Genomic DNA, 27,197 nt, shown 5'->3' with positions numbered 1-27,197 from the left:
CTAACTTTGGGGTTTTTTTGTTCTTCTTTCTCTAATTGCTTTAGGTGCAAGGTTAGGTTGTTTATTTGAGATGTTTCCTGTTTCTCAAGGTAGGATTGTGTTGCTATAAACTTCCCTCTTAGAACTGCTTTTGCTGCATCCCATAGTTTTTGGGTCGTCGTGTCTCCATTGTCATTTGTTTCTAGGTATTTTTTGATTTCCTCTTTGATTTCTTCAGTGATCACTTCGTTATTAAGTAGTGTATTGTTTAGCCTCCACGTGTTTGTATTTTTTACAGATCTTTTCCTGTAATTGATATCTAGTCTCATAGCGTTGTGGTCGCAAAAGATACTTGATACTATTTCAATTTTCTTAAATTTACCAAGGCTTGATTTGTGACCCAAGATATGATCTATCCTGGAGAATGTTCCATGAGCACTTGAGAAAAATGTGTATTCTGTTGTTTCCTTTTTCTTTTGACACATGTAAAGATAGTTATCATCAAGCAGACTCAAAGTCAGGCATAAAACCTATTCTGTAAGCTTGATGAAGTCCCATCACTCTGTCCTTTTAGATGCATCCACAGTATCTTCATTCGTTTTCATTCAAGATAAATGCCGGGCTCCTCTAACCTTCTAGTAGGACTCAGTGGCCAGGACTCGCCTGAATCAGTGGCAGAACATGGGGCCATTAAAGAATTAAGCTGAGGATGCTGTCCAAACAGGATGTCTTTGCTGGCCAGTTTGGTAGCCACTAGCCACAGGTGGCTATTGAGCACTTGAAATGTGGCTAATGGGAACTGAGATGTGCTAGATTTTGGGGCAGTGTGAAAAAGAATGTAAAATATGTCATTTGTGATTTTTGTATTAATTACATGTTGAGGTGAAAAAATATATATATATAAGGCTAAATTAAATGTAATATGTGTCCTGTTTCTTTCTACTTTTTAAAATATGGCTGCTAGAAAACCTTACATTACATGTGTAATTTCAATTTAATTTAATTTCATTAATTGTAATTTATTTCTCCTGGATAGCACTGGTAGAGACTGCTGGATTCTCTAGATTAAAAAAAACTATGAAAAAATTTAAACATGTACAAAAGTAATGAGAATAATATAATGGACTCCCATGAAACTGTTAGCCACTTTCAGTGAAAATCTAGATTTTATCAGCCTTCCTTTCCTGATCCCTCTCCTCCTTTCTTATCTTTTTTTTTGGAAGATGTTTTAAAAAAACAAATGCCAAATAATATGATACATCTTATTTCACCCCTCCATGTTTCACGTGTCTCTTAAAACAGACATTTTCTTGTATAATCAGAATGTCATTACTATAGTTAACAGAACTGAAAATAATTCCTTGGTATTATCATTTATTACCTAGTCTATATTCAAATTTCCCAGTTGTCTCAAAAGTATCATTTCACAGGTTTATTCAAATCAGGATCCAAACAAGGCATACACACATTACATGTAGTTATTAAGATTTACTTAAATCTATTTTAAATTAATTAATTTTATTTTTGGCTGCATTGGGTCTTTGTTGCCATGCACAGGCTTTCTCTAGTTGCGGCGAGCGGGGGCTACTCTTTGTTGCAGCGTGCGGGCTTCTCGTTGCGGTGGCTTCTCTTGTTGCGGAGCATGGGCTCTAGGCGCGCGGGCTTCTGTAGTTGTGGCTCACAGGCTCAGTAGTTGTGGCTCGTGGGCTCTAGAGCACAGGCTCAGTAGTTGTGGCTTACGGGTTTAGTTGCTCCGTGGCATGTGGGATCTTCCTGGACCAGGGCTCGAACCTGTGTCCCCTGCATTGGCTGGTGGATTCTTAACCACTGTGCCACCAAGGAAGTCCCAGATTTACTTAAATCTCTTAAAAATCTTTTAATTGTTTACATGCCATTGACTTGCTGTGGAAATCAGGTTCAGGGGGCCCCACAAAAGGTCCCATATTCTAGATTTGTCTACTTCACCAGTGTCATCTCACCTGTTTCTCTATTTCGTGTACCCTGGGCATTAACTCTAAAAACTTGAATAGATTCAGATTTAACTTTTTTTCTTACGTGAATATTTCGTAGGTGATCCTTTGTACACAATGAGTAAGACCACCAGAATTTTTGTCTCCTGGTAGGACACAGGATCAGGAGGCACCAGAAGCCTACTGGTCCCACGCATAGTGTTGATGATTGATCAGTGCTTTTAGGTTATGGTAGCCTGATTTCTCCACTGTAAAGTTAATGGTTTATCCATTTGATAGTCTATGCCCGAATCAATTGTTTCATTAGCAGTTGCAGAATGGGGGTTTTCTGTCATTCCCATATTTATTAGCTGGAACTGTAAAAAGAACTTCCCTCATGAACTAAAGCTATTTAGTTACTTTGAAATAGAGATTGTCTTGGAAAAGTGGGATGAATGTTCGATTCTTTCTCCTTTAATTGCCATTTTTTAGAGTAAGAAGTTAGCATGTGTTCTTTAAATGACAATGTAAAAATATGTAGCAGTTAAGTCTTGCCTCATGAAGTAAGTATGGATTGATGTGGGCAGCATGGCAAGCGATTTCAGAGAATGGGTCTACAGATGACTTCTCTCCTGCCATGAGAATGGATTAGGATAGTCTTGTAGAATGGGGGCCAAGGGAAGCTCTGTCCCTGTTTTCTTTACTGACATTGGAGATGCGCTGTGGAGGGGGTGAAGACTTTATACTTGAGTGGCAAGTTCTCATCTTTCCATCTGCCTCAGAGTGGCAAACAGTGAAGCCCCTGTCTGTTTCTTTCCTGCCTGCAGACAGTGGAAATATGACCGTGCGATGCTGGCTCAGTATTGACAGGCCCTGGAGACAGCTGTGAACCTCTCCGTCAAACACAGCCTGCCCCCGCTGCCAGGCAGCACCCTCTTGGTCTATCTGACAGATGCTGATGCAGACAGGATCCTTCGCAAGGGCAACCCACAAGGGGTAAAAGAATAAAAAGATGGGGTGATGTTGGTAGGATGCTGGAGATCCTGAGAGGCATCCTGTTCCCAGACCTCGTCCTCCCAGGCAAACACTCAGAACTAAAATAAATGACACGCATTTGCTTCCCAGTATCAGACCTTGGTTCCTAGGGATAATTCCTAGAATGTGGTCTCAAGCATATTCGTGGATCGTAGCATTAACCTTTCACATTTGGCTGGTCCTTAATACTCTCTAAATTTCTCTCACCAAAATATGTGTCACTTTCACTTCCTCACATCCCAGTGTTGAATTTGGGCAGGGATCCTGGCCCTTCTCCACCTCCTACCTGGTCAACTCTTCCTGGGGACTGCTGAAGCCGCCCCATCTTAATTGGGGATTTTGTCCACTTTTCCCCAACCAGTGGAGACGTTTGGCCACTAGAGCTGAGTGGGCAAAGGTGGATTCTAAAATACGGGAGTCTTATTTTACCCTGATGCTTATCCAATCAGCCCCCTCTGAACTATGTGCTGCTGTTGATTGCAATGATGATGACACGGACAGAGCAGGTGGATCTCTTGCTGTGTGGAAGTGGCACTGTGAAGACTGCTGTGATTAAGGAAGAGGAAGGTATCCTGAAGACTGCCACCAAACTCCAAGCTCAAGTCCAGGTCAGACACCCACCATGCAAATATATGTGAATAGACAGAGGCCTGGGAACAGCCTGACTAGGAAAGGCTAGGTTATACTCAGTTACGAAGATTTCTTTCTTTCTTTTTTTAAAAAAATATTTATTTATTTGGTTGCACCAGGTCTTAGTTGCGGCAGGCGGGCTCCTTAGTTGTGGCTCCTGGGCTCCTTAGTTGCAGCTCACCAGCTCCTTAGTTGCGGCACACAGGCTCCTTAGTTGTGGCATGTGAACTCTTAGTTGCGGCATGCACATGGGATCTAGTTCCCTGACCAGGGATGGAACCCAGGCCCCCTGCATGGGGAGCACAGAATCTTAATCCACTGCGCCACCAGGGAAGTCCCTCAGTTCTGAAGTTTCTTGATCATCTCCCATGCAACCACGTGACACGAGTCTCTTTCTTCCTTCAGGAGTCGGATGAAAAGTGTGAATGGTCCCTGCCTACTTTTGGGAAGCACTTGCTGTTCCTGGCTACCCAAAGGGTCCCTGTGAGTACTGCCCAGTCCCTGAGAAACCCTCCCCTCCCCAACATTTTCCTCCACACTGATGTATCTCATTTCTCAAAGCTTCCTTGCACGCTATGCACAATACCCTGCTGGCTGCAACCCCCTACTCAGTGACATGCTGGTAAATATTTAACAACCAACAATCTGGAAAAATAAGTCTTGGTTAACAGCATTTGCTAATTTCCATGATGTAATTACTCCTTCCACAGCTGATTTCAATCTACCAACGTGCTGTAAGTGAACACAGAGTGGGGAAGAGGTACTCAGAGGTACTCAGCAGTTTGTATAGTATTTCCACAATAGAGATAAAGTAAATGTAAATAAGGTCAAGAGTAGATAATAGTGAAATGTAGTAAAATAATTAGGAAGTAATTATTTTTTAGTATTTATTACCTTTGTTTTTAATATAATTTATTCAATTATTAGCTTGTACAATTTAATATTTAATGGCGGTCCATGTTTAACAGCTGGCTCACAGAATTCCTAAAAGTTTGACAGTAGCTCTTGTCAGCCTGAGTGACCAGCTACACACTGGCCCACCCCAAACTCCACTTTATGTTAAATTTTTATTAAAAATTTAAAAAATTTTAATATAATTTTTAAAGGCTACTTTCCATGTACAGTTATTACAAAATATTGACTATATTCTGCCTGTTGTACAATACATCCTTGAGCTATCTTATACCCAGTAGTTTGTACCTTCCACTCCCCACCCCATATTATCCCCCTGCCACTGGTAACCTCTAGTTTGTTCTCTATATCTGTGACTCTGCTTCTGTTTTGTTTTATTCACTAGTTTGTTGTATTTTTCAGATTCCACATATAACTGATATCATACAGTATTTGTCTTTCTCTGTCTGACTTATTTCACTTAGCATAATGCCCTCCAAGTAGATAGAGATCCATATTTCCTGTCTACCTCTACTAAAGCATGGGACACTCCCACTCACCAGACCCCTCCCCATTTCTGTCTCTTACCTCTATTGCACTTCAAGTGCTAGAACGTTCTCTGAAGTCTTCAGGCTGGCTCCATACCCCTTCGTGATGGTCCACCCCAGTCCCAGCCTAGCACCGAACCCTATTAAAAGTGCACAGGTAGGGTGTCCATCCTAGGATGTTAGGGGCAGTGACTCTGTGTTCTTGGCACTGTTTCTGACTGGTAGTGACCACTCTTCCTTTACCAGATACACAGATTTGAATCCCAATGACGTGACACTCTCAGGCTGCACTGATGGGATACTGAAGTGAGTACAGGTTGGACACTGGAGAGGTTGGGGGCTTTGTTAGAACATCTTTTAGAGATTATCTGTGGCCTCCACTCTGTTCACTTCCTTTTTTAAAAATAAATTTATTTATTTTATTTTTGGCTGCGTTGGGTCTTCATCGCTGCGTGTGGGCTTTCTTTAGTTGCATCGAGCGGGGGCTACTCTTCATTGCGGTGCACGGGCTTCTCATTGCGGTAGCTTCTCTTGTTGTGGAGCATGGGCTCTAGGCGCACAGGCTTCAGTAGTTGTGGCACACGGGCTTAGCTGCTCCTCAGCATATGGGATCAGGAATTCCTGGACCAGGGATCAGACCCATGTCCCCTGCATTGACAGGCAGATTCTTAACCACTGCATCACCAGGGAAGTCCCCACTTCCTTTTTAAAAGCAAGATAAAAGTTTATTCTTCTTTTACAGCTGTCTAGGCATGGAAACAACACAGTATTACAGGGACCTGGGCATCTTCTATCTGTTGCTCTACCATCCTCAACTACTCTGCTTCCACCTCATAGTTCATGATGGCTGCTCCAGCTCCAGCCATTATTTTTGTATTACATCTAGTAGGAAAGGAGAAAAGGGGACATGGGAGATTGTGCTGTTTGCTTTTAAGGGAACAACTCAAGAGTTGGTCACATCACTTTTATTCATTCTCTGTGGCCTCTGTTCCATTCTGTTTCAGACGAAATTCCATGTTAACTTTATTTATTTATGCCAGATCCAGAAATCTTTTTTTTTAAAGACTTGAATTTTGGCCTTACTGTTCTGATTTTTAATTAATTAATTTATTTTTGCTGTATTGGGTCTTCATTTCTGTGCGAGGGCTTTCTCTAGTTGTGGCAAGCGGGGGCCACTCTTCATCGCGGTGTGCGGGCCACTACAATAGAGATAAAGTAAATGTAAATAAGGTCAAGAGTAGATAATAGTGAAATGTAGTAAAATAATTAGGAAGTAATTATTTTTTAGTATTTATTACCTTTGTTTTTAATATAATTTATTCAATTATTAGCTTGTACAATTTAATATTTAATGGCGGTCCATGTTTAACAGCTGGCTCACAGAATTCCTAAAAGTTTGACAGTAGCTCTTGTCAGCCTGAGTGACCAGCTACACACTGGCCCACCCCAAACTCCACTTTATGTTAAATTTTTATTAAAAATTTAAAAAATTTTAATATAATTTTTAAAGGCTACTTTCCATGTACAGTTATTACAAAATATTGACTATATTCTGCCTGTTGTACAATACATCCTTGAGCTATCTTATACCCAGTAGTTTGTACCTTCCACTCCCCACCCCATATTATCCCCCTGCCACTGGTAACCTCTAGTTTGTTCTCTATATCTGTGACTCTGCTTCTGTTTTGTTTTATTCACTAGTTTGTTGTATTTTTCAGATTCCACATATAACTGATATCATACAGTATTTGTCTTTCTCTGTCTGACTTATTTCACTTAGCATAATGCCCTCCAAGTCCACCCATGTTGCTGCAAATGGCAAAATTTTGTTCTTTTTTATGGCTGAGTAGTATTCCGTTGCGTGTGTGTGTATATATGTGTATACACACTAAATGTATATACATACAGCACATTTATATATATGTGTGTGTGTGTACACACATACACACACACATACACACACCATATTTCCTTTTTTTTTTTTTTTTTTGCTATACCATGTGGCTTGTGGGATCTTAGTTTCCCAACCAGGGATTGAACCCTGGGCCTCAGCAGTGAGAGCATGGTATTCTAACCACTGGACCACCAGGGAATCCCATATACCACATTTTCCTTATCCATTTATCTGTTGATGGACACTTAGGTTGCTTCCATGTCTTGCCAACCCCAAACTCTACTTTGATGCCCCTCAGGTCAGGGTGGAGTGGGCTTTCCCACCCTGAGTGCTCTCAGAAAAGGCCATTTTCACCCCACCTCAGAGTTCTCCTAATTCCCCAGTCCTCAGAGACCTGTCTCTTGATGTCCTGAGCTCTTTGGTAGCTCTACTATCCCTCTGTTCCTCATCTTAGCCCCTCTCTTTTCATCTTACGGGTGGACAGGGTCATCGTCTTTGGCCAGACTACAAATGAGAAACTGATAAATGCAGCCAAACAGCTTTTCTGGCAGCACGTGAATCCCAAGTGCCTCTTTGTTGGTGTTCTCCTAAGAAGGACAGGTTACCTGTAAGGGCGCTCACATTCCTTGCCCACTGCCAGCAGATAGAGATCCATATTTCCTGTCTACCTCTACTAAAGCATGGGACACTCCCACTCACCAGACCCCTCCCCATTTCTGTCTCTTACCTCTATTGCACTTCAAGTGCTAGAACGTTCTCTGAAGTCTTCAGGCTGGCTCCATACCCCTTCGTGATGGTCCACCCCAGTCCCAGCCTAGCACCGAACCCTATTAAAAGTGCACAGGTAGGGTGTCCATCCTAGGATGTTAGGGGCAGTGACTCTGTGTTCTTGGCACTGTTTCTGACTGGTAGTGACCACTCTTCCTTTACCAGATACACAGATTTGAATCCCAATGACGTGACACTCTCAGGCTGCACTGATGGGATACTGAAGTGAGTACAGGTTGGACACTGGAGAGGTTGGGGGCTTTGTTAGAACATCTTTTAGAGATTATCTGTGGCCTCCACTCTGTTCACTTCCTTTTTTAAAAATAAATTTATTTATTTTATTTTTGGCTGCGTTGGGTCTTCATCGCTGCGTGTGGGCTTTCTTTAGTTGCATCGAGCGGGGGCTACTCTTCATTGCGGTGCACGGGCTTCTCATTGCGGTAGCTTCTCTTGTTGTGGAGCATGGGCTCTAGGCGCACAGGCTTCAGTAGTTGTGGCACACGGGCTTAGCTGCTCCTCAGCATATGGGATCAGGAATTCCTGGACCAGGGATCAGACCCATGTCCCCTGCATTGACAGGCAGATTCTTAACCACTGCATCACCAGGGAAGTCCCCACTTCCTTTTTAAAAGCAAGATAAAAGTTTATTCTTCTTTTACAGCTGTCTAGGCATGGAAACAACACAGTATTACAGGGACCTGGGCATCTTCTATCTGTTGCTCTACCATCCTCAACTACTCTGCTTCCACCTCATAGTTCATGATGGCTGCTCCAGCTCCAGCCATTATTTTTGTATTACATCTAGTAGGAAAGGAGAAAAGGGGACATGGGAGATTGTGCTGTTTGCTTTTAAGGGAACAACTCAAGAGTTGGTCACATCACTTTTATTCATTCTCTGTGGCCTCTGTTCCATTCTGTTTCAGACGAAATTCCATGTTAACTTTATTTATTTATGCCAGATCCAGAAATCTTTTTTTTTAAAGACTTGAATTTTGGCCTTACTGTTCTGATTTTTAATTAATTAATTTATTTTTGCTGTATTGGGTCTTCATTTCTGTGCGAGGGCTTTCTCTAGTTGTGGCAAGCGGGGGCCACTCTTCATCGCGGTGTGCGGGCCACTCACTATCGCGGCCTCTCTTGTTGCAGAGCACAGGCTCCAGATGCGCAGGCTCAGTAGTTGTGGCTCATGGGCCTAGTTGCTCCGTGACATGTGGGATCCTCCCAGATCAGGGCTCGAACCCGTGTCCCCTGCATTAGCAGGCAGACTCTCAACCACTGCGCCACCAGGGAAGCCCCCAGAAATCTTTTAACTTTGTTTTTCTCTCCGCTACTAGGATTCCCATTTATTTGTTTTTTTTCCCTGCCTTTTCCTTTGGATGCCACCCATTGCCCCCTACTCCTGTTAGGAAGCCTCATACACTTCCCTCCCTCTCCAGGGAGCTTTCATGGCTGGTACAGAGCTGATCAAGCCCAGACTGGAATAACCTTAATCTTTACATCTTCATTCAGCCCAGTTGCCCCTGGCCCAACAGAAAGCCTATGATAACCATGCACACAGCAGAAGAGGCTATAACTGGGTTTCTTCTTTGTTCTTTCATTCCTGTGGTTCTGCTGCCTCACTTATTTTAAGTCTACATTTACTGTTTATGGTCATCTTCTTAAGGAGCTCCAGTTAACTGGGTGAACCTAAGCTAGCCATATCTTTGTCCCCTGCCCCCTTGGAAGATCTTCCTGATTCTCACTCTGCTATTTCGCTCTCATTTATTTTGTCATTCTTTATGTCAGGTTCATTGCAGAGCGTGGGGCCTCCCACCTTCTAGAACATGTAGGCCAAATGGACAAAATATTCAAGATTCCACCGCCCCCAGGGAAGACAGAGGTCCAGTCTCACCGGCCACTGGAAGAGAATACGCCAAGCCCCTTGGCTCCTGTTTTCCAGCTTGGGTCAGTCTGTGTTTTATGCCTTTGTGAATTGGGAGGGGCTTCAGTCGAAACGTAGAGAAACTCAGGTGACTGAAATTCTGACTGTAGAGATGCTGCTTGTTCTATTCGCTGAGGAATGCTTCCTCTTTCCCAGGTAGGGGTGTCTCTAACACAGATGGTGAGCATGCCCATTTCTCTACTAGGGAAAGGGGTTAGGATGCGAGGTGCGTGGCAGGCACCAGGGCTCAGGCAGAGGGCTTAGGGGCGCAGGCTCTGGCTTTTCCATACAGTAGCTTGAAACTTGGGCTAGTTGTTTGATGTCTTAAGCTGTAGTTTCTTGATCAGTACAATGGAGGTAATTCTTGTGCTTACCTCACAGTGCTGTCATGAGCATTTCATGGGCAGAGTGTAGGTGCGTAATAATTATTGCTGACACAGGAAGGGTGCCCGAGAAATGGCAAGTAGGTTTATTTATTTACTTATTTTTGGCCATGCCGCGTGCCACGTGGGATCTTAGTTCTCCGAACTTGCGCCCCTTGCACTGGCAGTCCCCAGGTGGGGTTTAATTTCTAGGCTCTGCAGTTGAGGTTACAAGCAGGTTATTCTCTGGAGGCCTGCTGGACTCCCCCCCTGCAGTCTGCTGTATCTGGCTTGTCAGTGCTGAGGGGAGGTCACAGCCCTGTGTGTGGAGCTGGGCTGTGGGCTGATCCCTGGCTTTCCTGCAGATGGCGCAGCGTCCGGCTTTTCATTTCCTCCACTTTCCGGGACATGAATGGGGAGCGGGACCTGCTGCTGAGGTCCCTGCTGCCAGCACTGCAGGCCCGAGCGGCCCCCCACTGCATCAGTCTTCATGCCATCGACCTGCGCTGGGGCGTCACTGAGGAGGAGACCCGTCGGAACAGGTATGGGGGCCACAGAGAAGAGGGGCTGGGTCGACGATGAGGGGCTTGAGTGGGGGAGCTGACCTGGGCAGGGCTGGGGCTGCAGGGTGGCTGAGTGCCAAGGGTACGGGGTGCTCTTTGGATGCTATCGGTTGTGAGCCAGAGCCCCGTCTCCCTGACACGATGCCCTCATAACCATCCTGCAGGCAGCTGGAAGTGTGCCTAGGGGAGGTGGAGAACTCGCAGCTGTTTGTGGGCATCCTGGGCTCCCACTATGGCTATGTTCCCCCCAACTACAGCCTCCCTGACCATCCTCACCTCCTCTGGGTAAGGCAGACAAGGTTGGGGCAGGGATGCGAGAAGCCTCGGTATGTCTAGAACCCTAGGACTCTGCACAGGCAGATCCTTGAGACTTGAAGTGAAACACAGGTAGAAGGTTCTGTGAGTGATCAAGTCCTAGATGAGGGAATTCCTTTGGGAAGTACCTCTGGGTTGGCCATGGGGTGCGAGAGGTAAGTGGTAGGGCTGATGAGGCTTTGCCGTCAGACAGAGCTGGGTTCTGATCTCCCTTCTGTCATTGTGCGGCTTTATGGAAAACGGTTCATCTTAATCTAGCCTCAACTTCTTCATATAGTAAAGAGAAACAGTGATGTCTACATTGCAGCGTTATTATAACAATTAGAAATCTACTTGAAAAATTCTCCAGAAAAATGCTCAGCATGAGAAAGGCATTCAATCAACGTTAGCTATTAGCTATATTTTATTGGCTTGTCTCTGGAGGTAGAGAGGAACATTACTGAGATGAAGGGGCCCTGGGGTCTTGGCAGGTCTCAGAGGAGGAGTCCGTGTGACCAGGACTGAACCTGCCTGCTCTCTGGCTTCTCCCTGCAGGCCCAGCAGTCCCCTTCAGGTCGCTCTGTGACGGAGATGGAGGTGATGCAGTTCCTGAATCGGGGCCTCCGCCTGCAGCCCTCTGCCCAGCCTCTCATCTACTTCTGGGATTCTGGCTTCCTCAGGTACCTTCTGTTGCCTCCAGTCCTCAGTCTCCAAAGAAGACCAGACAGGCTCAGTGGACGTGTCTTCTGTCTATAACATTCAGAGTACAAGAGGCGGACCTAGAATGGAGAAACAGGGACCAGAGGGCTTGCCTTGCCACACCAGAGCAGCCTTGCAGGAGATCTCCACTTGAGGGGTTTCAGGGAACCACAGCTAGGTCTGGTGGTTGGGGACAGAGAGAGGCTGGGGTCTGAATCCAGCCCCGCTCTTGGGGTATCTTTGGTGGTCAGCTCTGTGCCAGATGCCTGGAAGTCTGACTTTATTTCTGAGTCTGAAGAGGCTTCCCATCGGCTCTCAGAACTGAAGAGCTACCTGAGCAGACAGGAAGGGATCACCTGTCGCAAGTGAGCTGGGAGAGGTAGGGAACACCTGCATGGAGCGAGGTGGTGAGGGGGACCCGGCCCGCTGTGACCCTGCTTGTGCCCGCTTTGCTTACAGATACCGCTGTGAGTGGGGTGTTGTAGCAGCCGGCCGTCCCTGTGTTGGGGAGCTGGAGGAGTTTGGGCAGCTGGTTCTGTGGGATGTGTGGAATATGATCCAGAAGCTTTACCTACAGGTCAGCAGGAGCTCTGGTGGCCAGGGGAGTGGAGAGGGGGTAGGGTGGGCCGGGTAGTCCTGGGTGGGAGGTAACTTGGTGGGGGCACAGTGAGTTTTAGGCCCGGGGTCCTGAGGAGCATGGAAACATAGGTAGTCACTGCCCCATGTGTTCTCAGCCTGTGGCCCAGCCGGAGCAGCCAGTGCCCATCCAGGATGATGACTTGGTCCAGGCGGCCTTTCAGCAGCTGAAGAACCCTCCGAGTCCTGCCCGACCACGCCTTCTTCAGGACACAGTGCAGAAGCTGATGCGGCACCAGGGGAGGCTGAGCCTGGTGACTGGGCAGTCGGGACAGGGCAAGACCACCTTCCTGGTACAGAGTCTCAGAGGCCTGGACAGGAGGGAGGGCTGTGTGAGCTCAGGAGGGCTAAGGAGGTGGGAAACAGGGGGCTTGTGCATGTGAAATGTGACCATGTTTTCTGGTCTCTTCCCATGCAGGCATCCCTTGTGTCAGCCCTGCAAGCTCCTGATGGGGCCACGGTGGCCCCCTTAGTCTTCTTCCACTTTTCAGGGGCCCGCCCTGACCAGGGTCTTGTCCTCATCTTGCTCAGACGCCTCTATGCCTATCTGCATAGCCAACTGCAAGAGCCAAGTGCCCTCCCCAGCACATACTGGTGTGTTTCTCCCTCGCTTAGCCCAGCCTTGTTGATAGCACGTGACACCACCCCTGCCAACCTTGGTCCTCCTCCTCCATACACAGGGGCCTGGTGTGGGAGCTGCAGCAGAGGCTGCTCCCCAGGTCTGCTCAGTCCCTGAAAACTGGCCAGCCTCTGGTGCTGATCACTGATGGGGCTGACAGGTTGATGGACAAGCATGGGCGGCTGATCTCGGACTAGATCCCTAAGACCCTTCCCCGGGTAAGTGTGAGAAGGAGGTGGGGTGGGATGCAGTAGGGAGAGGGACCTCTCCAACAGAGTTCTCCTCCTTTTCCTTCAACATTTGTACCCTGTTGCCCAAATCCACAGTGGGTGCACCTGGTGCTGAGTGTGTCCAGTGATTCCGGCCTGGGGGAGACACTCGAGCAGAGCCAAGGTGCCCATGTGGTGGCCCTGGGGCCTCTGGAGCCATCAGCCCGGGCCCGGCTGATGCGAGAGGAGCTGGCTCTGTACGGGAAGCGGCTGGAAGAGTCACCTTTCAACAACCCGGTTGGGTGTAGGCCAGGGCAGGTGGGTGTGTGGGGTCAATCTGGGAGCTGGGAGAACCCTGGGTGCTGAAGCTAGCAGCTGCCCCACGTAGACCAGCTCCTTCATTTTCTCAGCCGAGGGAAGTTGTCAATAAGATAACTGCGATTCCTTATAACGTCACCCATTCCTTTTCTCCTGGTGAATGGCCTCTCCAGGGCCTGTCCGGGCGAGGGGAGGAGAAAGCTGTGGCTGTCGAATGGGGTAGGCTGAACCGCGGGTGGTTTTCTGAAAGCAGGGCTGGCTGGCTAGAGCAGTGCAGGGCAGGGATGGCTGTGTCCTGAGGTGATGCCATGGGTCTCTTCCCGGGTGGGGCCTCTTAGAGGAGAAGCTGCCCCGCCCTGGGCTTGGTGCCAGGACGGAGGGCAGGGGGTGGAGGGCTGGCTGTGGCCAGGCTCTCTGGTCCTGTGCTGAGTCCTGTGAGTCTTCAGATGCAGCTGCTGCTGGTGAAGCGAGGGTCAGCCCTGCCGTTCTACCTGCGCTTGGTCACTGGTCACCTGAGGCTCTTCACGCTCTTTGAGCAGGTCAGTGGAGGATGTGAACGCTCACCCTTCACCTTCTAAGTCCTAATCCTACTTCCCAGTCTCCGTTCAGCCTCTTTCATCCCCATCCCCCACCTTCTCCCACCCTCATCCTTTGCCATCTTGTGATCACCCATTCCTCATCCACACCCCCCAGCCCTGCTTCTCTCCCACCAGCGTTGCTCTTTCCTTGTCATCCCTTCCCATGGTTTTTTCTGCTGTCCCCTCCCCTACCCACAACCAAAGCTGCTTCTCCCCCTCCCCTCACTGACTGAGGCCCCTCCCTGTCCCCTCCCAGGTGTCTGAGAGACTCCGGACCCTGCCTGCTACTGTCCCTCTGCTGCTGCAGCACATCCTGGGCACCTTGGAACAAGAGCATGGCCCTGATGTCTTTCCCCAAGCCTTGGCCACTCGTGAGGTCACACGCAGCGGTCAGTACTTGGAGTGGGCTCGGGGGTCGGGTGACCTTCAGTTCATTTGGGGCCTCAGCAAGCAGTGAAAGGAGGGACTAGGTGTCATGGGGATGGGTACATTGCGTGGTTTAGGGCCTCAGAGAGCTTGGGTTTTTAGGTCTGACTGTGGACCAGCTGCATGGAGTGTTGAGTGCATGGTGGATACTTCCCAGGGGGACCAAGACCTGGGAAGAAGCAGTGGCTGCTGGTAACAGCGGGGACCCCTACCCCATGGGTTCGTTTGCCTGCCTCGTCCAGAGTCTGCACAGGTATAGGTGCCCCCAGCTGAGCTCCCACTGACTTCTGTACCTCCCTGTCTTTGAGCCAGGGCCCCATGTGATCCTCTCTTCATCCTACGCTTCCCTCCGTATAGCCCCTGGCACTTGTCTCCCAGACCCTGAATGGCTGTCACTCAAGTTACCACTGTTTGAGGTGGGAATGGGAACCCACAGCTGTGCCAGATGCTCACTTACAGGCCTCCTCCCTCTTGTCCTGCCTTGTCTCCCTCACACGGGATCAGTTTGCTAGGGGAGGGACCCCTGGAGCGCTCTGGTGCCCGGCTTTGCCTCTTTGATGGGCCCCTGAGAACAGCAGCTAAATGTCGCTATGGGAAGAGGCCAGAGCTGGAGAAGACAGCACACATCCTCATCGCAGGTGACTGCAGCCCAGTTAACCCCCGGGACACTGACTGTGGGACCTGGTGCTCTACATCGGCTGGCCCCCTCACCTGCTACCCCAGGGGGTGGATGGCTCTTGCTGTAGCCTGAGGGATGTGATCTTTGGAGATGCTTCGGGGCCAAACCCGTCTCAGTGTCTGTTCCTGTGACCCACACCTGCAGCTCAGCTCTGGAAGACGTGTGACCCTGATGCCTCAGGTACCTTCCGAAGTTGCCCTCCTGAAGCTCTGGGAGACCTGCCTTATCACCTGGCTAGTCCCCAGATCCTATAGGCACCCTCTCCCAAGGAACTTCTTTGGCTCTTCTGAGACCCCCTCTCCCCCATGACAACCACCATCATCTCCACTGCCGTTATCACCCCCACCCCCTTCCCAAACTCCGTGTACCTTTCTCCTTTCAGTTTTTCTGCCCTCGTCCTTCAGGTCCTTTGTCCCAGCTCCTAAGTCTAGGTCTTAGCTGCACAGGAAGGGTCCAAGACTAGACTGTCCCTCCTCACCAGCCTCACCTCATCCCTAATGAATCCAGTCTGACTTTCCCAGCTCCAGAGCGGGAACCGTGGCTTTCTTGCAAAGTTCCTTACCAATCTCCACGTGGTGGCTGCACACCTGGAACTGGGTCTGATCTCTCAGCTCCTGGAGGCCCGTGCCCTCTATGGTGAGATGAGTTACTGGGTGGAGTCTTCTCCAGGCTGTGGCTCCTGGGTGTGTTCATGGGGGGCAGCCTGCTCAGAGGGAGGTGTAATGGAAAGAACAGTTGAATTTCTGTTCCAAGGTGAAAAGGCCAAGAGGGTAAGCATGTGATTCTTGGGAGACCTTTTGCTTAGCTCTCTTAAACCAGAGGCTCTCACACTTTATTTAGTGGGCACACAATTGCTTGGGAAACTTGTAGAAACTGCTGATCCTTGCACCCCCAGATTCTGGTTTCCTAGGTCTGAAGCGGGACCCAAAGCTTCGTACTTTTAACAGATGTTCCTGATGTGGGACCAGAGGGCCACACTTTGAGACTTAGCATTTTAGACACATCATATGATTGACTTGGTGCTGGGGTTAATGGGGGTCCAGGCTGGCTCCCCAGTGACACCCCGCATCTCTTCTATAGCTTCCTCAGTCCCTGACGAGGAACAGAAGCTCCCTGAGGCTGATGTTGCTGTATTTCACACCTTCCCGAGGCAGCAGGCTTCAGTCCTCAGCCAGTACCCACTGCTCCTGCACCAGCAGGCAGCCACCCAGCCTCTGGACTCGCCCCTTTGCCGCCAGGCATCCCAGCTCTCCCAGCGATGGCACCTCCAGTGCATGCTACGTTGGCTTAATAAACCCCAGACCCTGAGGGGCCAGCAAAGGTAAAACCCTTGACCCCACATGCTGGCAAACCCGCCAGAGAGCAAGCTGCAGCCGTCTCTGAAACTGGAGAGTAAAGAACAGACCGCAGTCACCATGGAGAGGGGGTTTCAGGCCCAGAAATGCAGAAACGAATTCCCATCCTCTTCCTTCCCCTCATTCCTCATCTCCTCCCTTTCTTGCTGTTCTTCCTCTAGCTCCAGCCTGTCCCTGGCAGTTTCCTCGCCCCCAACAGCTGTGGCCTTCTCCCCCAATGGGCAAAGAGCAGCTGTGGGCACTGCCAGTGGGACGGTTTACCTGTTGGACCTGAGAACCTGGCAGGTACGACATGCAAGGCGGAGTGGGATATACCTTCAGAAGAGCCTCAGGTCCTGCCCCGAAGCCCGAGGCAAGCCAAACCCACCTGTTATCACCCTGTTTGATTCAGCAACTTCACTTTCCTCACATCAGATCATAAGGGCTTGGTCAAAAAACCAATCCCACAGCAAATGCTTGCTGTATACCTTCTTTTCAAGGCACTGTACTAAGCACTGCAAGGAACACAGGGCTTAGGACATTGTCTTTGCCCACCAGGTGGTCAGTTTTGTTGAAAAACAAGGCATACAAGGTAAAAAAGGAACCAAAACATAGCCATGTGGCATAGGTAAGAGCTAAGTGAGTTGTGCAGTTACTGGAGGACGTAGGGTGGAGAGGGGGAGGCGTTCGGCTTGAGTGAGGAACCCGGGCAAAGACGCTGGGGAGATGTTCCCTGTAAGTTGCTGAGAATAATGGCAGCAGAGTGTACGTGAGAGAGGGCAGTAGTACAGTAGGCTGGAGAGGTGGGCTCTGCAGCCACAGCTGCCGTCTCCTCTTCCACCTGTGTCAGTGCCCCCCGCCCCCCATAGGCGTGTGTGTGACGTCATTCCCGCCTCAGAAGCACCAAACCTTCTGTGACTTGGGGTTACGTATGGGGTTCGAAGTGAGGGGGACGATGTGACCTCATTTGGATCAGGAGGTCCCACTTGAAGCTGTTCGAGCTTGGCCTAGGTCTGGAGTAGGGCCCAAAGCTTTTGCACTTTTCACAGGGCCTCCTGCTGTGGGACCAGAGGGACAGAGTTTGAGACTTAGCAGGGAGTGCAGAGAGCTAAGGGCTCCAGCCCTTCTAGCCGTTGCCTCCTTCCTGGAGTGGCTGGACGTGGAGTGGTCAGGGGAGTGCTTCCCCGCTCACTGTCCCAGGAGGAGAGGTCTGTGGTGAGTGGCTGTGATGGGGTCTCCTCTTGTTCGTTCCTCTCCCGCAACGCCCTCTTTCTTACTGGCTTTGACGGGCTCCTGGAGCTCTGGGACCTGCAGCACGGTTGTCGGTAAGAGCCCCCTCACGTCTCAGCGTGAGGGCCGTCCCTGTTTGTTGGAAGCCCAGGGGGAGGGGGATGAGGAGGGAGTCTGTGGCCAGGGGGCCCCCCGACCTTGTCTCCCTGGGGTAGGGTGATCCAGATCAAGGCTCACCAGTACTGGATCACCGGCCGCCGCCTGAGCCCAGACGGCCGGCTTCTGGCCACCGTGTGCCCGGGGGGAGGCCTGAAGGTGACGACCGGGGGGCTGTGGTGGTGAAAGCGGCCCTGAACTCGGGGTCAGCCCTGTGAGGTCGTTCTCCTCAGCGCGGCAGAGGCTCTGGCTGCTTGGCCTGCTGAGGGCAGGGGCCTGGACAAGGTGGCCCCTGGAGCTCTGGGACTGAGCAGCTCAGGCATCTGTGTTCAGCACCCTGAGTCCTCCTCCCCTTCTTTCTCCTCCAGCTGTGGGACACAATCCGTGGGCAGCTGGCCTCCCAGCACACCTGTCCCAAGCCCCTCAACTGCATCACTTTCCACCCAGAGGGGCAGGTGATAGCCATTGGCAGCTGGGCTGGCAGTTTCAGCTTCTTCCAGGTGGATGGGCTCAAAGTCACCAAGGTGAGAGGAGCCGGGTGGCCCTGGGGAAGGAAGCACGGGGAGGGTGGGAGTGGAGGGTGGGAAATGGTGGACACCTGCATCCTGGGTCACTCTTGGTTTGGGTTGAGAGCAGGGCCCTGACGTTCCAGTTTCTACCTCTCCACGCAGGAACTGGGGGCCCCAGGAGCCTCTGTCCATGCCTTGGCCTTCAGTGTGTCTGGGCGGGCTGTAGCTGCGGGCCGGCTGGACGGGATGGTGGAGCTCTGGGTCTGGCAGGAGGGGACACGGCTGGCTGTCTTCCCTGCACACCATGGCTTTGTTACCGTGCTGGGTGCCAGTTACTGATAGCTGGAGAGGATGGCAAGGTCAGGTTACAGAGGGCTGGCGGTGGGCTATGAGGAGGGGTTGCAAAGGTGTGGGACTATTTGGGGGAGGGTGGCGCCTTTGCCGAGGAGTCTGGAGGAGCTTGTGCTACAGGGAGGGGGTGCGGTGTGTGCACAGTAGCTCTCGGAGACGAGTCTCTGGAAGGAGGACTTTAATGGGGGGGGGTTATCTTTAAGCCCCTTTCTTGGCCCTCAGGTTCAGATGTGGTCCAGGTCTCTGGGTCGTCCCCGTGGGTGCCTAGGTTGCCCCTCTCTCTCTTCTGCCCTCTCCGTGGCTCTCAGCCCAGATGGTGATCAGGTGGCTGTTGGGTACTGAGCAGATGGCATTCGGATCTACACAATCTCTTCAGGTACTGGAGGAGAAGGGTTGGAGTGTCTGAGCCTGGAAAGGGCCCCTCTCCCCCAGTTCTGGCCCCCTTTCCAAGCATCTTACTCTGTTGTTGTCCCTCATTCTCTAGGTTCCCAGGGGGCTCAGTGTCAAGCACTAGATGTGGCAGTGTCTGCACTGGCCTGGCTCAGCCCTAAGGTGTTGGCGAGTGGTGCAGAAGATGGGGTCCTGCAGGGCTGGATGCTCCAGGGAGGCTCCCTTCAGTCCCTCTGGCTCTTGTCCAGACACCAGAAGCCTGTGCTGGCACTGGCCACATCCCAGGAACTCTTGGCTGCAGCTTCAGGTACGGCTGGGCAATGGGCACGGGCAGGGTCGTGAATCACTGTTCCTTTCAAATGTGCTAACACCTTTCTTCAATTTGTATGTGTATGTGTGCATGAAAATACAGACACCTATATAACTTTTTTTTACAACTTGCAAAGTGCTTTTAAATGCGTTTATCTTGCATAATCAGTCTAGACTGTTTCTTCTTGTTCCCTAACCCTGATTCTGGGACCTCTTTGTAATTCCTGTCACCCTTTGAGTTTCTGCCTAGTGGGGGATTTTGCTGTGTAAAAGGGATGGGTTTCCCTTAGGAGAAGAGAGAGACATTAGGGTGAAAATGGCCTTAGTCCTCTCTAGGTAAGAGGCTTGTTCAAAGTGACACTGGGCCCCTTAGCAGAGGAGGGTGTGGAGGTGCATTCGGGAGTTAGAAGGAGACAGCCGCAGAGCCAGAGCTGGCAGTGCCTGGCATTCCTGTCCTGTGCCCTCACATGGTGACCGATCCTTGTCCAGGGCCTGGGTGGGACTCACGGCGTCCCTCCCTTGGAGCTGTGCCCTCAGACATCACCTTCAGCCCCCATGATTGCCTTTGTCTTTGGCCTCCCAGGCCTGTGTCACTTCCTCTTTCAGAAAATCTTCCTCTCTCCCCATTTCTAATGCAGAGGACCTCACAGTGCATCTGTAGCCAAGGCAGTTGCTGGCACTGCCACAAAAGACAGAAGACTTTCCCTGTGGCACTGAGCTCCGGAGACACGAGGGCCCCATAAGCTGCTATAGCTTCAGCACTGATGGATGCAGCCTGGCCACCGGGGGCAGGGATCGGGTGAGCTGCAGGGCCCTCCTCCCCGTGGGCCCCCAGCCCCTCTGGTCCTGGATTCCTGAGCAGCTCATTTCCCACTGCTTCCTCCAGCTTTTTGCTTTGCTCAATGGCCTGTACAGGATCTGTCCGCTCGTCCTCCTTTGATATTCCCTCTTTCCTTGAAACTTTTTGCCTGAGATGGCCCTGGTGTTCCTACCTCTGTCCTATGGTCCTGATGGCTTCCTCTCTTGGGGCCTGTCCAGAGTCTGCTCTGCTGGGATGTGAGGACACCCAAAGCCCCTGTTCTGATTTGCTCCTTCTCTGCCTGTCACCGAGACTGGGTCACTGGCTGTGCCTTGACCAAAGACAACCTCCTGGTGAGTGAAGGGGTTTGGGGGTGTGGCACAAAGCTCAGCAGGGTTCCTGGGGGAGGACAGCACATCCCACCTCATCCTGTTCATAATACCCATTTATAATATAGTATATGATTTTCTAACGCCCAATAATAGCTCACATTTATTGAGCACTTAGTATGTGCCAGACATTGGACTAAGCCCTTCGCATATATGGCCTCATTTAGTCTTTACAACATCCCGTAAAGAAGATACTACTATTTTCTCTATTTCGTAGACAAGGATATTGAGCTCAGCTAAATTAAAGACCATTTCCAAGGTCATGTAAGTGAAGAAGCTGAGCCAGTAAACTTTATGATAAGAAAGCCCATGCTCTTAACAAGAACACAGAACTGTCTCCCCAAGGGCTTAGGATGCCCTGTCCCTGCAGGTAAAGGTAGTGCTATGATTTCTTTGGTCCTAAGTGAAAAATGGGTCTCAAATTATGCACTCAGCATTGGTAAAGCCTAGTTTTCCAACGCAGAGTCCCCGTTGTTCTCAAAAAGAAATGAGTAGCAATTGAATAGATTTGTCATTGTCTGTCCTACCCCTGACTTCTAGGCAGCCAGATCTCTCCTGGGCATCGCAGACTTCTCATCTTTGTTGGGGTGAGACAAAGTTGTTGTTGACTGACATTATGTTAATAACAAGGACAATAGCTACTATTTATTCAGTGCTCACTACGTACCAGGCATCCTGCTAACTCCTTTACATAGATGCTTCAGCCCCGTATCAGTAGGTGCACTGTCATTATCCTAGTTGAATAGATGAGAAGCCTGAGGCCCAGAGAGATGAACTTGCCCCAGGTCACCAAGCAATGAATGGTGGAACTAGGATTTGAACCCAGGACAGCCCTTGCTGTTAATCACAAGGCTTACAGCCCTCCACCCTACGTTATAAGTATAGAGAAATGCTGGAGGGATGCTGATTATTCCATCCCTCTGCCCTCTGACTCTGCAGGTCTCCTGCTCCAGTGATGGCTCTGTAGGGCTGTGGGACCCAGAGTCGAGACAGCAGCTTGGTCAGTTCCTGGGTCACCAGAGTGCAGTAAGCACCATGCTGGCCTTGGTGAGAAGGCAATGGAGAGCTCACTGGGGGTCCCTGGGAAGGTTAAGGGGGCTTTGGGAGACTGGATGCATTGCGTATCTAATCCCAAAGGCGAAAGGAGTATAAAGAGTGAGATGCTTGGGCCCGAATTAGAGCAGGATTAGGGTATTGAGGCTGAGGGTTGGTGTGAGGGGAGGGAGAGCATGAAGACACAGTATCTCAATATCATGACCTCATGGCATGATGGTAGTCCTGAGCCTCCCAGACCCACTATCCGGGGTGTCCTTTTTCTTTGACATCTTCTAGGCCCTTAATGCTGAGCCGACACCTCTGTGGCGGGAATCGTAATTCCCATGTCCCGCTCAGCGTGACTCTTCTCTGATCCTGTGCTCTGGGGCAGGAGGAGCACGTGGTATCTGTGGGCCGAGATGGGACCTTGAAAGCGTGGGACCATCAGGGTGTGGAGATGACCAGCATCCCTGCTCATTCAGGACCCATCAGCCACTGTGCAGCTGCCCTGGAGCCCAGTGCAGGTAATGAAATGTCAGCCACCTTCCCGTCCCCGCTGCCTGTTCCCTTCTCCCCTTCTCCTGACTCAGTTTCTGTGTCTTATCAACTGGCCAGCTGGGGTCAGAGCTTCTGGTGGTAACTGTGGGATTGGATGGGGCCACACGGTTGTGGCATCTACTCTTGGTGAGTTCCCTGAAAGGCCTTGGGTGGGGGCAGTGGAGAGGGTATGATGGGACAGCATCCTGTTGTGTCACCTCCCCACTGTTCCATCTCCATCCTTTCCTTCTAGGTGTTTCAAACATACACCCTCCTGGGACACAGTGGCCCAGTCAGTGCAGCTGCTGTTTCAGAAACCTCAGGCCTCCTGCTGACCGCCTCAGAGGATGGTTCCATACAGCTCTGGCAGGTACCTGAAGAAGCAGGTGAGTGAGGTGTGGAGAGACTCAAGGTGTGAAAGGGGGGTGTGTTTGTTGGACCAAGAAGGTCAAGGGTAGCCTGCTATCTCCTCTTGTATCCCAACAGTGGTCTAGCTCCTAATGAATCACTTCCTTTCTTCTCCAGATGACACATATATACCCAGGAGTCATGCAGCCATCACTGCTGTGGCCTGGGCCCCAGACGGTTCTACAGCAGTGTCTGGGAATCAAGCTGGGGAACTCAACTTGTGGCAGGAAGCTAAGGCTGTGGCCACAGCACAGGTGAGTTGGGTCAACTTCAGTTCTTTGTTTATGTGAATTCTGCCCTGGCTATGTATCTGATGGTATGTGCCGGGGTTAGAGGTTGCATAGACGCCTGGGATGGGGAAGAAGGTTAATCCTGGTTCCTCAGAAATACTGAAATAAACTTGTATTCACTAGGCTCCAGGCCGCATCAGTGCTCTGATCTGGTACTCAGCACACACCTTGATTGTTGTCAGTGCTGATGAAAAAGTCAGTGAGTGGCAAGTAGAACTGCAGAAGGGTTCAGCACCCATCAGGTGAAATGAGGCGGCTGGGTTAATGAATACAGTTGCATCTGGGATTTTGCTCAAATCACTCCCTTCTACTTCTGAACTAAGTCAATAGGATGTTAGTAAGCGGGAAAAAGTCACTGGGAAATTGTTTTCTGCTCCTCATCATGTCAATTTAAGTAATAATTATCAAGTGCCTACTTTATGCTAAGCTCTGGGCCAGGCATTGTGAACCAGATTGAAATTAATTTTTAACTAAGGGAGCTCCCAGTACAGGAGTGTGCAGATAAGTAAACTGCCAACAATATGCAGAGTGATTACTGCTATAATAAAGATATATGTATATTTTATATATATATTATATATATATATTTTATATACATATATGTAAAATTCCTGGGGCTGCAGAATTTAAGAAATTTACTGTTTACAAAAGAGTTGCGGGCTTCCCTGGTGACGCAGTGGTTGAGAGTCTGCCTGCCGATGCAGGGGACACGCGTTCGTGCCCCGGTCCGGGAAGATCCCCCATGCCGCGGAGCGGCTGGGCCCGTGAGCCATGGCCGCTGAGCCCGCGCGTCCGGAGCCTGTGCTCCGCAACGGGAGAGGCCGCGGCAGTGAGAGGCCCGCGTACCACAAAAAATAAAAAAATAAAAGGTCAGAAAGTCTCACATGCAGTCCTGTGTTCTTATGTGGATTTGGACCAAGAGGGAAGAATATGAATGTTCTTATGTTTCTTTTCTGATTTAACATTAATCCTTACTAGAGCTGCAAGAAAGTGAACCAGATCTTTAGTATTCTTTGAAATTATGCTTTAGAATTCTTGTGTCATTTTCTGGCCCCAGGACCGTAAGGTATGACTCCTACCAGGAGGAGGAATGAAAATGATGTTGACCAGCACTTAGTTTGAACAGAAATCTGAAGACCTCTCACTTGTTCAAGGAAGAGGAAGAGAAGGAAGAATGAGTCACTTGGGCCCTGGTCAGGGTATTTGGAAAGAACTGGGATAGAACCAGGACAACACTAGGCTATGTTCCTGCCACAGAAACAGCCCCATCTACTCAGAGCCAACTGCCCAGGTGAGAGGTGAGACGCCAGGGCACTGAGAGCAGAACGTGTCTTCTCGCTTTCACAGCCTCTGACAGGGCAGCAGCAGCCACTTGACTTGGAAGCATTAGTCAGTATAGTAATTTGCATTCTTGGAGGAGATCACAAAAGGGTATCTCTCTCAAATTGAAGTTCATAAAGATAAAATGAGTTGAAAGGTGGAACAATGCCTACACATGGACTTGCTGTGGACTGTGACCCTCTTAAGTAAACTGTGACCCTCTTATTTTCCTATAAGTCTATTTTATGGGAGAGGAAGTTCCCTGAGGCCCTTTCTTTCTAAGGGTTAAGGAAGGGTTAAGGGTCTTCGGTGTCCAAGAAGTCAAGGACTTGTGTATGATAAGCCAGAGCTATTACAGGATTTTATCCTGGGTTGGTAGGGTTCTCTCAGAGACATATCACTGCACTCTGGTCTAGAGTTTTCTGGATTTAGGGAGTTGAGGGGTACTCAGTTTTATTCTTACTTTGCCCTTATTCCAGATTTTATGTGGAGAAATCAACTGAAGGACTTTATCTTATTTCTACCAATGCCTCATTCTGTCTCAGCCTGAGGATAAAGACATAAGGAATGCCATCAGCTGATAAGTTTTAATCATAGGTCATGCTTCTACCTTTTCTCACATGCCTCATGCAGGGCTCTAAATATACCTTCTAGACTACCTGCTTTACATGAACCTTGTGACTAGAAGTCCAAGTTAAGGTAATTTGAAACTTATGATTCATAATACTACCCAGAAATGCTACAGAGAACCATGGCACAGTATCATCCTGGAAGTCACTGGTTTCAATCTTTTGCCTTTTGTTCCCCTGAAAGCATGGGTCAAGGACAGGAGGAAGCCCTAGATGTCCGTCTTCCATGCTCTAAAAATTCTACAAAGGCACCCCAGCTGAGGATGGAGGAGTGGGGCTGGAGAAAGTAAAGCATACCTTGCTCAGTAGACTCAGCTTTGTTTACCAGGTCCACCTGAAGGGTGTGATCTTTCTTATCTTGGAGCTATACAGCGAGGCCAAAGTATAATTGCTGTGAGTGAAGAACAGGTTCTAGGTAACAGTAAATATGTCCCCAAGGGAGCTGAAGGGAAAATCAATTTAGGTTTTACGTTAAATATTTTCTGAGTTCTTATCATTAAACAATTTCAGTGTCTCCCAGTGCCTGGAAGAGTTCAATTATAGTCACTGAATTATAGGATCATAGGACATTGGAACAGTCTTTTCTTCTTCAACCCACAAAAGCACCTTTTTCATGTGTCAGTTTTTAACATCTGTTTTTACATATCTATGCACAGTTTGGGTTTGTTTTTTTGTTTTGTTTTGGCCATGCCGTGCGGCTTGCGGGATCTTAGTTCCCCGACCAGGGATTGAACCTGGGCCACAGCAGTGAAAGCCCAGAATCCTAACCACTAGGCCATTGGGGAACTCTCACCACAATTTGTTTTTGAAATCTAGAACATATCTATTCAAAGTTTGGTTTGTGGACCAGTGCTGTTCCACAAATTCTTGATGGTTCATTTTCCTGGTACTTCATTTTTATTATATTTTACGAAAGTATTGTTCCATGTCAGGTCAGAAATTTGTTTTAACAAGACTGCTTCCCTTTCCCCATCTGTAAAATAGGCATAATAATATTGCCTATTTTTTAGGGATGTTGTGAGGATTAAATGAGTTAAAACATGTGAAACACTTAGAACAGTAGTTGACACTTACTTGGTAAATGTTCAGGAAGTGCTCGACTGTTCTCTTCCTTATCCACTAGTGCAAGTATCACCTTGTTATTCTTTCTCAAAAATGTCTTGGTTATTGGTATATATTTAATCAGTCAGATGAAATCTAGACTCAATTTTTCAGTTAAAATATATATATGGGGAACTGATAGAATTTTTAAAAAAGAAAAGAAAAACCCACTTGTTGGCTCTAAATCTACCTGGAAATAAAACACATCACTTCCACTCATATTTTATATACGTGAGCAAAGCAAGTCACATGGCTCTGCCTATTGTCAAAGGGGAGGAAAGTGTCATCCTACCATGTATCTGGAAGAACTAGGAACCAGATACACCGTTATACCCTCAAAGAACCTGTGTTGATGCTTTTCCAGTAGAATGACTCTTAGTCCTTTTTTTAAAAAGATCAGTTAAGATTTACACAGAATATTCCCACATACCCTTCTTCACCCAGCTTTCTCTAGTGTTAACATCTTACATAACCAAAAAACATTGATACAATATTATTAACTACATATGTGATTCGATTTCCTGTTTTTCCACTAATATCTTCATTTTGTTCCAGGGTCCAATCCAGAATACCACATTGCATTTAGTCATCATGGCCCCTTAGTCTAATCCTTCAACTATGACCCTTTCTCAGACTTTCCATAGTCTTGACATTCTTGGAGATTTCTGGTCAGGTGTTTTGTAGACTATCCCTCAGTTTGGCTTTGTCTGCTATCTTCTCATAAACAGACTGAAATTAGAATTTAAAGGAAGAATACAAGAGATGATGTGCCCTTCTTGTTACATCATATCAAAAGCAATGATATCAACATGACTTATTACTAGTGGTGTTAACCTTGATCACTTGTAAGGTTGAGGTGATGTTTGCCAGGTTTTTCTTACTGTACCTTCTCCATATTGCTTGTTAGAAACAAGTCATTAAGTCTAGCTCACACTCAAGGGGAAGGGGATTAAGCCTCTAAGAGGGAGATATATCAAAGGATTTGTGGTAATCACCACAAAATCAATAAATTGTGAGGTAAGTGTTTTTAGACTATGCAAATATTCTGTTTTCACTGACTTTTTAATATTCATCCATCAGTCTTGCCTGAGCAATTATTACTGTGATTTTCTAATGATGATTTTCTATTTCCCTCAGCCCTTCTATATTAATTGAAATTCTTCTAAAAGGAATGTTTATCCCCTCTTCCCCACTTATTTATATATTGAGTCATTCACATATCAGTATGGACTCATGAATATCTATTTTACTGTTTGGGAGCCTGTTGCATTTTATTACTTAAACTTCATAGTGTGTATATTTCAATGCAACTTTTTTGGCCACTATTTATAAAGGAAAAATATATATCACAAACATTCAGTATAGCATTTTTAATTGAGATATAATTCATTTTCACTTTTTTTTTCTGGCTA

The 27,197-nt window shown here is 48.5% G+C and overlaps 3 protein-coding genes and 1 pseudogene across 3 annotated transcripts in view; all 4 read left to right on the top strand.

The window, feature by feature from the left end:
• Nucleotides 1–2,777: 2,777 nt before the first annotated feature.
• On the top strand, nucleotides 2,778–5,340 carry LOC114487122 (telomerase protein component 1-like; annotated as a pseudogene).
• Nucleotides 5,341–7,213: 1,873 nt separating this feature from the next.
• TEP1 (telomerase associated protein 1) lies at nucleotides 7,214–16,221 on the top strand. The gene is given in 21 exon segments (XM_028495100.2): nucleotides 7,214–7,224; nucleotides 7,381–7,501; nucleotides 7,745–7,770; nucleotides 7,860–7,919; nucleotides 9,480–9,638; nucleotides 10,343–10,519; nucleotides 10,705–10,825; nucleotides 11,390–11,514; nucleotides 11,785–11,898; nucleotides 11,993–12,110; nucleotides 12,268–12,462; nucleotides 12,588–12,763; nucleotides 12,850–13,006; nucleotides 13,115–13,315; nucleotides 13,762–13,854; nucleotides 14,150–14,282; nucleotides 14,422–14,572; nucleotides 14,824–14,957; nucleotides 15,143–15,178; nucleotides 15,520–15,634; nucleotides 16,079–16,221. Coding segments are annotated over 21 exon segments (2,439 nt in total). The 3' UTR covers nucleotides 16,095–16,221.
• Nucleotides 16,222–16,338: 117 nt separating this feature from the next.
• On the top strand, nucleotides 16,339–22,981 carry LOC114487066 (telomerase protein component 1-like). The gene is given in 15 exon segments (XM_028495099.2): nucleotides 16,339–16,638; nucleotides 17,533–17,657; nucleotides 17,778–17,877; nucleotides 18,087–18,242; nucleotides 18,390–18,540; nucleotides 18,543–18,586; nucleotides 18,801–18,954; nucleotides 19,063–19,275; nucleotides 19,916–20,076; nucleotides 20,316–20,429; nucleotides 21,405–21,512; nucleotides 21,892–22,024; nucleotides 22,291–22,407; nucleotides 22,563–22,699; nucleotides 22,859–22,981. Coding segments are annotated over 15 exon segments (2,136 nt in total).
• The window catches only part of CCNB1IP1 (cyclin B1 interacting protein 1), a 49,881-nt gene continuing 45,294 nt past the window's right edge, over nucleotides 22,611–27,197 (top strand). Inside the window, exons 1-2 of the mRNA XM_028495587.2 lie at nucleotides 22,611–22,699; nucleotides 23,793–24,026. The gene's annotated coding sequence lies outside the window, so the exon portion shown is untranslated. The remainder of the gene's footprint in view (nucleotides 22,700–23,792; nucleotides 24,027–27,197) is intronic.

This window comes from Physeter macrocephalus, chromosome 11 (genome assembly GCF_002837175.3).
Source record: "Physeter macrocephalus isolate SW-GA chromosome 11, ASM283717v5, whole genome shotgun sequence".
NCBI classification, from domain to species: Eukaryota; Metazoa; Chordata; class Mammalia; order Artiodactyla; family Physeteridae; genus Physeter; species Physeter macrocephalus.
The sequence above is the reverse complement of the archived record's forward strand: the minus strand, read 5'-3'. Positions and strand labels throughout refer to the sequence as shown.